Source organism: Mustela nivalis (assembly GCF_964662115.1).
Source record: "Mustela nivalis genome assembly, chromosome: 9".
NCBI classification, from domain to species: Eukaryota; Metazoa; Chordata; class Mammalia; order Carnivora; family Mustelidae; genus Mustela; species Mustela nivalis.
In genome coordinates, this window is record NC_139028.1 from 32328089 (window position 1) to 32341086 (window position 12998).

General features: G+C 39.1%; 1 protein-coding gene across 5 annotated transcripts in view; it reads right to left on the reverse strand.

Annotated features, from left to right (window-relative positions):
* PRDM10 (PR/SET domain 10) overlaps window positions 1-12998 on the reverse strand; it is a 98839-nt gene that overhangs the window by 49020 nt on the left and 36821 nt on the right. For 3 of the 5 annotated variants that reach the window (XM_082683363.1, XM_082683367.1, XM_082683364.1), the window contains 2 exons: window positions 11981-12145; window positions 10142-10201 (listed from right to left, as the gene is read on the reverse strand). In XM_082683363.1, the coding sequence (XP_082539489.1) occupies window positions 10142-10201; window positions 11981-12145 (225 nt within the window). The remainder of the gene's footprint in view (window positions 1-10141; window positions 10202-11980; window positions 12146-12998) is intronic. The other 2 variants (XM_082683365.1, XM_082683366.1) reach the window with 1 other exon arrangement.

Below are 12998 nucleotides of genomic sequence, written 5' to 3' on the forward strand. Positions count from 1 at the left end.
GTGCTTCTGAGAGCTTCTTCAACTCCATGAAGAAAGAGCATTGTGTGTGTTTACAGAATCCCACCTGCCCAGCAGCTGAGGACCCCCGCCAGGCATCGGAAACACTCGGGCTCTAGGAGCGGCTAGAACCAATTACCTCGAAACAAAGCACACATGTTTAAACACACATCCATTTCACCCAGGAGCCAGACTTGTATGTGACACTCCGTCTCTGGCTCGGGGCCTTTAGAGGCTTTATATACGAGGACACAGTTCTGGGAGATGCTTCAATGTCAATAAAAACAGAAAGAGCAGGAGACTTCTGGCAATGAAACCGCGGGTGCCATCGCACCCCCCGCCCCCGAACTCCCACCTGATCCTGCTGCCAAGCTATCCTGCTGTCTCAGAGCACCGTTCCATTCTCACCCCTCAATTCTAAGCCACTTAAATTTCAGGCCAGCGTTGGTGATGAATGTCACCACACCATAAACAAACTAAAGCATATATATCAACCTGGACTCCATACACATTTGTTATCCCTCTGCAGAGCCGACCAGAAAGAAGGAATTCAGGAATCCAGAGTCATTCCAGGGAAGTTGTGATGTATTTTTTTTTCTCCGACAGATGCTGCTAGAAACACTGCAGGTAGACAGGGTTACTGCTGGCTTCTCACCACTGCTGAGAAAGCTGACATGAAAACACTACCAACAACCTCCCCCCCACACACCCAGGCTGGAACTCTCTTAAAGGCTGTCGCAAAGACAAGGCTCGAACACTTCAGCATTATGTTCAAGAACTGATGCCGAAACACAGGTTGCGTGTAGACCAGAATCATGTGAGCTGCGGTTAGAAAGGGACAAAGGGGCTCATGATAATCACGACTAGGTCGCCCGCTGTGTACTTCTAGGTAGCTCAGACCTTATTAACACACAGTAGGCAAGCCTCGTGCATTTGTTTAATGAATAATTCCAATTCAACTGACATTTCTGGAGAGCAAGGCCTGGATTTAAATTTCTTTGAGGCCAGGCAAGATTACCACACTGCTTCTAAGTGACAGAGATGAATTCAAATTCTGACTCTGCCCTGCCTTTTCCTCTACATCACAGCGGCCCCTGTGGAGTTAAGTCTGTTCTGGTGGAAGAGGGAACAGGGAGGAGTAAACTTCACACACGCCTTGAATACCAGAGCAACAAGGTGACCACACCTGCCCCTGAGGCATCAGCCCCACGGGAAAGAGGTGAGCTATGTGTGCCAATTTTCACTTAGAGGAAGGGAAGAAGCAACAAGAACCTTAATCCTGTGCACTTTGTCATGCACAATAAAACACGGTAAAAGGGAGAACAAATTTGTTAAACTTACGGCATACTTTCTCCTTCCCACTTAATACCATTCTCTGTAATTATTTCTGAAATTACATAATGCATTTCAGGATACAATTTATCTGAGAAGTGGAATATGAAACTACATTGGACAGCAGCAAACACAACAGAATGCTTCTGGATTCCTACTGAGACCAATTACCAGTGTAGCATATTTCCTTCTCAGTGTGTGGGGAGTCACACATGTTCACTTTCACAAACAAAGGGGAGACTGTGCTTCTAGGTCTAGAGACTGCCAGTACCTTTCTTAAGGACAAGGGAAGGCATATATGAAAAAGGCTTCAAGTGAATTTTGCTACCACTGTAAACAGTTGAAGATAGGAAACTTGTAGCCAAGGTGGGGGGGAAGGGAAGGGCAAGGAGAGAGTGGCGGGGTGGGGGGTGGTACCCATCAACTGTGTTGAACTCTCACTCTAACTTTCTACCCAGAATTTTTCCAGGTCACAGAATAAACTGACAATCTCGGAGGTATTTATTGCAGCCAGAAATAAAAACCGTGCTGGCTGAAAGGAAACAGCAGTACGGCAAGGTATGAAGCCAACAGTTACACTCCCTTGTAATGCCAGGGTTCACAGAGCTATCTGACTACAAAATGTGAAACGAGCAGACTGTTTCTGGAGATTAAAGAAGATGAAGGGCTCTTTGAGGTGCCAGTGGCAGCAAAAGTTCTAATTAAAACCATGCCTTAATATTAAAACAACAAAATGCCTATCAGATTGGCAAAGTTTTAAAAGAATGCAAATATTTAGTGTGGCAAGGGTGAGTGGAAGCAGGTATTCTCATGTAATGTTGGTGGGAATGTAAATTTTTCCAACATCTGAAAGCCATTTAGAAAGTCTGATGAAAATAACTTTCCCATTTACAATAACAAATGTCAAACATGTGTCAACCCCAGAGACTAGCACCAATAAATTTCACGCATCGCTCGGCTTCGACAATTATCAACTCTTGGCTAACCTTATGTCAACTATTCTCCCACCCACGTCCCCCCTCACTAGATAGTTTTGAAACAAACCTCCAAACTATATTTTCATCTGTAAATGGCTTAGTAGACATCTTGAAAGGAAAAGAACTTACATATTTTATGTATTACCATATCTAAAAAAAAGTCATTCCTTAATATCATCAAATATCTAGTAGATGTTAGAATTTCCCCCAACTGTCTCATACTGCTGTTTTTAACAGTTAGTTTGCTGAAATCAGGACCTAAACAAGGTTCACATACTGCATCTGATATGTCTGTGAAGTCTCCTTGAATCTATAAATTCCCATTCCCCTTCTTTTCCTTCACAATTTACATGTGGAAGAAATAAGCCATTTGCCCCACAGTCAGACTTAGCTGATTGCATCCTTGTGGGTCTCTTATTTGTTCCATTCTGTCTACTGGGCTTCCTGCAAGCTGGAAGTGGAATCTGGAGACTCAATCGGATTCAGGTTCAGTTTTTTGGGAGGAATACTTCATATGTGATAAAAATGCAAAAGGAGGTCCACAACACCAGGAGGCGTATAATGAATGGCTCTCTCTTCTTAGTGATATTAACAACGTCCCAAGGGTTGGGCTGATCCATCCATTATAAAGTGCCTCATCAGCTTTTTCCTATGGTTTTAGGCTGTAGTTGATGATCATTGCCTAGATCCCCATTTCATTAAGAAATGAAAAATGGCGATTTTCCAAGCCAGTCATCTCCTCTTTATTTATTAGCTGGAATGCTTCTATAAAGAAATTTCCCTCATTAAGTAATTGTTTACCTAAGTAACACTCAGAGAGAAAGGCTGGATTCCTTCCCATCATTTACCAGTTTTTTTAATAATGTGGTGGTACCTCAGCATCCTCAAAGATAGATGGAGTTATTTCTCTTAATATTAGTATAAATTTATGAATTTTAAATATATTTAATGCATTTCAATATATTGTAGATATTTTCCTGTTTTTACAGGTCAAATGCCTCATTTTGGCCCTTTCAAGCCAGATCATGAGTTCTTTCCATAGGACCCCAGAAATTTTCACTAACTTCCTCGCATTCTGATAAGACATGACATTTCAGGCACATCTTGCACACTTCCTGCCCCAGAACTAGAATCTGCCATTTCCGTAAGAAGCCCTGATCTCTTTTACTGGAAAAATGTGTTGGAGACCACACTGGCACACTGCTACTGCATTGATGACTCTGGCTAAACATTTTTAGAGGCCCAAACTAGAAAATATATGTTTTAAGAGAAAATATATTATGAATTCATGCTAATATTCTAATTCAGTTTTAAGATTCTGGATTTTTATTTAACTTGTTTGATTTTTACACTTGTTTTTGTACATGTGTTGGGGGTGTTAAGATTTTATTTATTTATTTGACAGAGAGAGAGAGAGACAGCTGGAGAGGGAACACAAGCCGGGGGAAGTGGGAGAGGGAGAGACAGGCTTCCTACTGAGCCAGGAGCCAGATGCGGGGCTAGATCCCAGAACCCTAGGATCATAACCAGAGCAGAAGACAGACACTTAATGACTGAGCCACCCAGGTGCCCTGATTTTTACATTTGTATCTTTTTTCACTTTCATAAAAAATCTTGGTTCTTAAATAATTTTAAATATGAATACCTCTAGTCTCCATCATTTCTTCTTGGGGATTTATTCTAAGGAAATAAGCTGATACGACATCTATGGCAATGTTCTATATAGTAGCAGAAAAAAAAAGTAACATACATGTAAAACAATAAACAGAATATAAACAATAGTAAGCTCTTAAAATAGAATACTAGACAGTCAATGATGATAGTATAGCTTTTCAGGATGCCATTAAAAGAAAAAAATCAATCAGATGAAAGCTACCTTTGTTTTGTTTGTTTTTGTTTTATGAGATATAATTGACATGTTATATTAGTTCTGGTATACAATATATTTGATTTGATATTTGGAAGCTACTCTAAGAGAAAAAAAATTAAAAAAAGAAAAGAAAAGAAATCTAATACTCTGGCTGAAAATGCAATGGATTACTGAATAAATATGCAAAACCCTAAACACAGTATTAGCACATCAAATCCAAATTCAGACACATATGAAAAGTAGCAAGCAGCACTTATCCCAGTGCATGGCTGACTTAATTTATAAATATCAATGACTATAATTCACCATATTAACAGAAAAGGGGAAAAAAGCTTAACAGATTCAGAAAAAACATTTGACAAAACTCAATATGCATGAATAATAATCAATATCATTAATAATCAACAGTCATTAAAAAGTAGACATGGGGCGCCTCAGTGGCTCAGTGGGTTAAAGCTTCTGCCTTTGGCTCCAGTCATGATCCCAGGGTCCTGGGATGGAGCCCTGCATCGGGAATCTCTGCTCAGCAGGGAGCCCGCTTCCCCTTCTCTCTGCCTGCCTCTCTGCCTATTTATCATCTCTGTCTGTCAAATAAACAAATAAAGTCTTTTTTTAAAAAAAAAAGTAGAAATAAAGAGTACTTTCTTCAGCTGATTAAGGGTATTCTTTTTATAAAAATCCTATATTGCACATCATTCTTAATAGTGAATATCCTTGGGGCGCCTGGGTGGTTCAATGGGTTAAGCCTCTGCCTTCCACATGATCTCAGGGTTCTGGGATTGAGTCCCGCATCACATGGGGCTCTCTGCTCAGCGGGGAGCCTGCTTCCTCCTCTCTCTCTGCCTGCCTCTCTGCCTACTTGTGATCTCTGTCTGTCAAATAAATAAATAAAATCTTTAAAAAAAAAGTGAAAATCCTCTGAGAGCAGGAAGGAAAAAAAAAGAAACCTACTGGCACCACTTCTGTCCAACAATGTATTAGAGATCCCAGCCATGAGACAAAAGAGGGAACAAAAAATTAAAAGATATAAGGTTTGGGAAGGGTTGAAAACAAAGAGTATTGTCAGTATTCACAGACAACATGACTAATTATCAAAAAAATCCAGGGGTGCCTGGGTGGCTCAGTGGGTTAAGTGTCTGCCTTTGGCTCAGGTCATGATCCCAGGGTCCGCAGGTAACCTGCTTCCTCCTCTCTCTGTGCCTGTCTCTCTGCCTACTTGTGATCCCTGTCAAATAAATAAATAAAATCTTAAAAAAAAAAAAGTAATAATAAAGAGAACTTTCTTCAGCTGATTAAGGGTATTCTTTTTATAAAAATCCTATATTGCGCATCATGCAAATCATTCTTAACAGTGAAAATCCTCAAAAAAAAAAAAAAGTGAAAATCCTCTAAGAGCAGGAAGGGAAAAAAAAGAAACCTACTAGCACCACTTCTGTCTAACAATGTATTAGAGATCCCAGCCATAAGACCAAAGAGGGAACAAAAAAAGACGTAAAATTAGAAGATATAAGGTTTGGGAAGGATTGAAAACAAAGAAAATTGTCAGTATTCACAGACAACATGACTAATTATCAAGAAAATCCAAAATAAAAGTTAGAAGATGAAAATTTTTAAAAAGTATACCATTTATAATACCATCAAAACACACCAAATATCTAGGAATAAATCTATTGAAAGATGTTGTAAGGGGCGCCTGGGTGGCTCAGTGGGTTAAGCCGCTGCCTTCGGCTCAGGTCATGATCTCAGGGTCCTGGGATCGAGTCCCGCATCAGGCTCTCTGCTCAGCAGGGAGCCTGCTTCCCCCTCTCTCTCTCTCTGCCTGCCTCTATGCCTACTTGTGATCTCTCTCTGTCAAATAAATAAATAAAATCTTAAAAAAAAAATAAAAAAAAAGAAAGATGTTGTAAGACTCTACCTGAAGACAATTTTTTAACTTTTATTTTAAATGTATGGTATATCATGTTCACAGAATGGAGGTCTCAAAATTATAAACAGTTCTTCACAAACTGACTCATATATACAGTGAAATTCCAATGGAAATCCTGTAGGACGTTCATGGAAACTTCCAGGTTGATTCTAACATATTTATGGAAAAGCAATGGGCCAAGAAACTCTCAAAGAACAAAGTGGAGAAAAGATCACAGTCTTGAATGTATATTGTGGTACATTCATAAAACTCAATACTAGATTTCAGTAACACTAGAAGGAAACAAAACCCCACAGCTACACCCAACAACGGGAAGAGGTCTCCCCTAGCCAGCATCATGTTGAACAAGAGAAGCCACGAAGAAAGGAAATGGTAAGTATTTCCATTTCTAAAAAGTGAAAAACACAGCAAGAAATATGGTGAACATAAAGGAAACTACATAAATAACATGAAAAAGAATAGCTATAAAAATGACTGTTGGGGGGACGCCTGGGTGGCTCAGTTAGGTAAGTGCCTGCCTTCGGTTCAGGTTATGATCCCACCATCCTGGGATCAAATTCTGCATCTGGCTCCTTGCTCAGCCGGAAACCTGCTTCTCCCTCTGCCTGCCTCTCCCCCTGCTTGTTCTCTCTCTCTCTCTCTCTGACAAATAAATAAATAAAATATTTAAATGAAGAAAGAAAAATAAAATATTTTTTTAAATGATTATAGGGGTACCTGTGTGGCTCAGTCTGTTAAGCATCTGCCCTCGGCCCAGGTCATGATCCCAGCGTCCTGGGATGGAGCTCCTCATCAGGCTCGGGCCTCAGAGGGGAGTCTGCTTGAGATGCTCTCTCTCCCTCTCTCTTTGCCCCTCACCCTGCTCGTGCATTTGCCAGCACTCGCTCTCTCTCTCTCTCTCTCTCTCTCTCTAAAACAAATGAATCTTTAAAAAAAGAAATGATTATCAAGAATAGGTTAGGTATGGAATGCCAAGAGTCAATATACTTGGAACTGATGTTCCTGAAAAGTGAACATACCAAATGAAACTGAAAAGATTTTCAAAGGTCTGACAGATGAAAACTTCGCTGAAATAAAGTCTTAACCTATACATTTGAAGGACACATACTGTCCTAGGAAATTCTGATTCATATGCAGGCAAAATCATTAGACTTTGAAGAAAAACTTCAACAATAAAGAAAGTACCAGGGACGCCTGGGTGGCTCAGTTGGTTAAGCAGCTGCCTTTGGCTCAGGTCATGATCCCAATGCCCTGGGATCGAGTCCCACATCGGGCTCCTTGCTCAGCAGGGAGCCTGCTTCTCCCTCTGCCTGCCATTCTGTCTGCCTGTGCTCGCTCTCTCCCCCTCTCTCTCTCTGATAAATAAATAAAATATAAAAAATAAAAAAAAAAAAAAGAAAGTACCAAGCAGGCGGAGAAAAGGAGAAAAGAAATGAGGAAAATAAATTAGACTCAACATTTCTACAAATTAAATGCCAGCAGAGAATGGAGCAAAACTCTAAACAACTGTGGTTACTGAACAGGACATGAATTTATCAGTCACAATAATAATGCACCTAACAACACAACAGCGAAGAAGAGGACTGTGGGAGGAACTGTCCGGGTGCTGATGCCCTTGTCGTCACAGCCAAGGACAACACAGGACCCATCTCGAGTGCAGTTTAGAGGATATGATGACTCCAACCTCCTTCACTTTCATCTCAATTTCTTTCTTCTACTCAAGTAAATTTCAAAGTATTTAGGTTAATAACAGCATTTGGAGCACACTGCCATTTCCCCATCCTTATCTTTAGTTCTATGTCTGGAATAATAGTTCCCAGCTATTAACTTAATGAGGATATATCTGGGCAGAATTTGTTTGGGATCTATTTTATGTACTTTTTTTTTCTGTATTCCTTCAACTTTTTATGAAAAAAAAATTATTACTCCAAAAATGAGTGAATGAACTAATCATCTATGAAAGACAGACAAAGGGATTTCCTTTCATTTTTTCTTACCAAATTATCAAAACTAATTAAACCCATCCATCGCTTGGTGACAGAATCAGTAAGTATTCACAGAAATGTACATGATTTGCTTTTTCAAGCATATACCTAATGATTACAAAATTATTAAAATAAAATAACAACTCCTATACACTGTCTCTCCCCAAAATTTACATTTTGAAAGCTAATCCCCAAAGTAGAAACTAATATAACATCATATGTTAACTATACAGAGAATTAAAATAAAATTAAAATTAAAATAAAGAAATCCTCAGGGCACTTGGGTGGCTCAGTTGGTTAAGAGTTTGCTTTGGCTCAGGTCACAATCCCAGGATGGGGGGATCTGGCCTCCAGTCAGGCTTCCTGATCAGTGGACAGTGGACAGTCTGTGCCTCCCTCTCCTCCCAGTTCCTTCTCTCTCTTTCTCTGTCTCCCAAATAAATAAATGAAGTCTTTAAAAAAAGAAAAGAAAGCAAGCTAATCCTCAGTGTGACAGTATTACGTGGGGCCTCTGAGAGGCGATTAGGTATTGAAGACGGAGCCCTCATGAACAGGATTAGCATCCTTACAAAAACCCAGACTCCAAGGCTGCCTCAGTCTGGAGAGCATGTGACTCTTGATCCTGGAGTTGTAACTTGAAGCCCCATGTAGGGTGTAGAGCCTACTTAAAACTAGAAAAAAATAATAATAATAATAATCTTTAAAAAAGGAAAAAAAGAACCCCACAGAGCTCACTTGCCCCTTCAGTCATACGAGGCCTGAGCAAGAAGCCTGCTGCCTGTGATCCAGGAAGTAAGCCCTCACCAGAATCTTCGACGCCCCCCACCCCTCCAGAACTGGGAGAAATAAATTTCTATTGTTCATAAGCCATCCAGTGTTTTGGATTCTATTACAGCAGCCTAAACAGATTAAGACAAATGCTCATTCAAGTTCACAGACGCCACAAGCTTGCAGATTACTATCAATCAGGAATAAATTCAACTATAACTTATAGGACAAAGACTCCTCAGAATTCTCTCTAGATTTCATAAATAGTATTAACAGAACTACTGTCCACTTTTCAAATTTTAAAATGAAAGTATCTGAATCATCTACCAAAAAAGATTTAAAGGCACAAAGTGCTTGCTAATGGGAATTTTCTTGATAATCACTCATGACGCTCAGTTGTACAGCTAAATAGCAGTCATACTCGCCGGCAGGGAAATCAAACTTATTTGGATCCATATTCCCTTTAGAGTAAGACCAGGGGCATCTAGCTTCTATATCTTATCACTTTCACAACCCAGATGAAAACAAGGAAGAAATCCCTCCAAGTCAAATAGGAGATAGTAGAAACATGGATAAAAGGAAAAACGCTTTTTAAAAGAAAACCAAAAAGGAGGCGCCTGGGTGGCTCAGTCGGGTAAGCCTCCAACTCTTGATTTCGGCTCAGGTCATGATCTCAGGATCATTTAAGATCAAGTCCCACGTCAGGCTCCACACAGAGTCCACTGGAGATTTTCTCTCTCTCTCTCTCTCTCTCTTCCTCTGCCCACCTCCCCCCACCTCCATAGTTTGCTCACACTTTCCCTAAATCAATAAATAAAATCTTCTAAAAATTTTTAAAAATAAAAGAAAATTATGAAAAATCTCAATTTTTCAAGAAGCTAAAATGAGGAAGATTGCTATCAAATTTGTATGTCATTTAAGCAGAAATTTTTTCCTCAATATTTAAAATAGACAAACTACCCAAATGTTTCCAAATTTCCAAAAAGAGACACTTAAAACTTCAGGATTATTCTTTAGAATTTGAACCAATATCCTATTAATATACTTGTTTTTTAAATTTCCATGACAAATCATTTTTTTTTACCAGACTATTTCAGTATGTACTGATTATAATGTGTTAGTGTTGTTTTGCTTTGTTTTCATTAAAGTAAGTAAAGACCATTCTTAATACATAAGAAGTAGACAACCAGAGGACGCAGGGTGCAGAGGGCTGGGGTGGGTTGGAGGGGGGCAGTGCATTCCAGGGAATGAAAAACAATAAAAAGGCAAAAAAGCGACTCATTACCTGCTGAGCTGTAGCATCCTGTTGGACATAAGCTACCTGCCCTGGGTCTGTAAACAGAGTCTAGACAAAAGAAACAACAACAGGAAAAAAACCTATCAATAAATCTTTAGACAGTTTGCCTACACAGGAAAAATTATCCTACTGCTAAGCACTAATTCTTGGCAGACTTCATTTCCATATAGCTAGTAATAATCCTTCATTAATAAAGAAGATAAAGACAGTAATCTTACTTTTAGCTAAAACCTTTCATTCAGATGGTTCCAAAGAGATTATGTAAGTTAACCATCTCAACTGGCTAACATACTTGACAATTTTACCCTTAAGCAAAATCTCTCGTGGTTGAATGTCAGAGCTAATTAAAAAAGGTATGTCACAAAAATGTAAGACATGGCATGAACAAGGGCGCATACGTTCACACATCACACTGTGTACCACAGGAGTAGACTTGGGATTAAGTGAAAATGGATGGAGACATACAGACACACAGAAGACTAACATATACACAAGGATAGTTTTCAAATATATATAAATGTGTGCTCATTACCAAAAAAGTAGAAGGGAAATAAACTGAATTTAATGTTCCATAGATTCATTCCTGCATAAAGTTAGTAAAAATCCTAATTTTTAAAAGGTCTTACTGAAACACATAATTTGGGTCATGATACAGCAGAATTAACTAGAGAAGGAAAATCTTTGAAATCATTTTAGTCAAGGTACCACAGAAAATCACCAATCGAGAAAAATATTCTGCGCAAGCCTTTAGCAAACCCAGAGGAATAAGAACTATGGTTCAGTTCTGATTCCAGAGGTACATCTAGGAATTTCAGTCAGTTGTATGATTTCTTAGACTTGCTATTTAAAAATTATTAAAAATCAAAAGAGCATGTGACTCTTGATCTTGGGGTTGCGAATTTGAGCCCCACATTGGGCATAGATTACTAAAATAAAATAAATTTTAAAATTATCAAAAATCAGACATTCAGTAACACAATAATAAGTTGCCTACAGGACATTCTTTACATAAACTATCCGAACTTGTTTTAATATAGTCAGGGGATTAAAAGTAGAGACATCCTAAAAGTACCATCTGACTACTTGGTGACTTTCATTGATACAGATTTAGAAGTTTTCAATTAGATGGGCCCCATTTCTTCTTGGGAGTGATTTGAGCCCCTTGATTAAATACTCCATGAGGGCAAATTTTTATTACCAAGATTCCACTACAAAAGTATGAAACTTGTTTTTGTTTGTTTGTTTGTTTTAGTATATTTAAAAGTGCTCTTTACATTCTAAAGCGCTAACATGCAAACTGACATTTACATATTTGTTTGTGTCGCGTATTTGGAAACTAACACGCCAAGTCACTGAGAAAAAAATAAAAGAAAGCAGTTCTAACTGCAAAGCTTTTACCTTTGCTTCTATTATAGTTCTACAAATCAGTCAATTATTAATAAGCCAATAGGACTTTTTGCTTACACCTTTCACTGAAATAATCTGTATGTTTTTATTGATCCATCTGTGATTAAGCTATACAGAACTAAATGCCATTTTTGACTTGGTTCTTGATACTTCAGAAAAGTAACAAGTTGGTAAGCTAGTCCACGGTTGCTGGGACAAGAACTCAGAGGAGGCTAGCACTCTAACCTCCTACTATATTTAATTTAAATAAAGCGTATCTTCCTCTGCCAAGTTTGTTATAAGCTCCTGAAAAGCACAGATTGTATCTGAATCATATCTTGCATCACCAGCACCTAGCCCAGGGAGGACAGAAAATAAACATAAGTCAGTGGGGAGTTAACCAATTAACAAACAAACTAGAAACAGTAACCCTTCACATGCCTGTGCGGCTTCCACAGGATGGATGTACACCAGTGTGTGCTCAGGCCCGTCCACTGAAGTGTAGGAGGCACCATCTGCCGTGTACACCACCTGCTGGGGCGGACGAACCTGGTCATCGGTGTAGACAATCTGAGCCACAGTTCCAGCGTCAGGAACAAAGTGCACCTGGGGCAGAAAGCAGCAAGTATATAGCAAGTGTCCTTGTAGAACAAAACCAATCTCACAAAGATACCTGGCTGACCAAGCACAGTCCACAGTTGTATCTCTAAAATATTCCCAATGAAAGGAGGATGAGAACTGATACACCCTAGTCATCTACACTGTTAGAGACTTGGGGACAGGATGCAAGGAAGGAATCCTTGTCACTGATTTGCTAGTTAATATCAGGCAACTGATATAAATTCTTCTTGGCCCCAAATGTCCAGTGCAGACATCTCTTTTGGGGAATCATGAGGGGGCAGTCACCTGATCCTGGAAATGTGACTGAAGATTTCTGGTTGACCACATAACCAAAATACGAAATACAAATTATTATGCAATGTAAAACAATGTCAACTCAAAAGCCAATTGCCCTCAACACATGATTAATATTCTGCTTTATAATTAATAGTGCCTTCCTTCAGAAATATTAAAACAAGGTCACTTTCTTTCCTACATGTTTTTTTCACATTCCAAGGCTATACTGGAGGCATGGCAGTAAGCGTATGCTGAGTCAATGAATGTTACAGACCTCTTCCTTGCCAGTAAGATAAAGACACAGAAAATTCTAGTCTAGTACTTTTAAAGGGTTTTGGAAAACCATTTCAGTTGTCACCAGGGTAAATAATTTTCTACCTACCAAGAATGAAAGCAGAAACTAAATTCTATAAAATGCTTTCTGGATAGTCCGCTTAGGAGGTTTGACTTCTTGAAGGCTAGAGCTTGGCACACAGCCTGATACCTGATATTGAAGGTATGGAAGCAGATGGCCAAAGCACACACTTGGGAGAGAAATAATTTATGTGCTGATATCAACGTT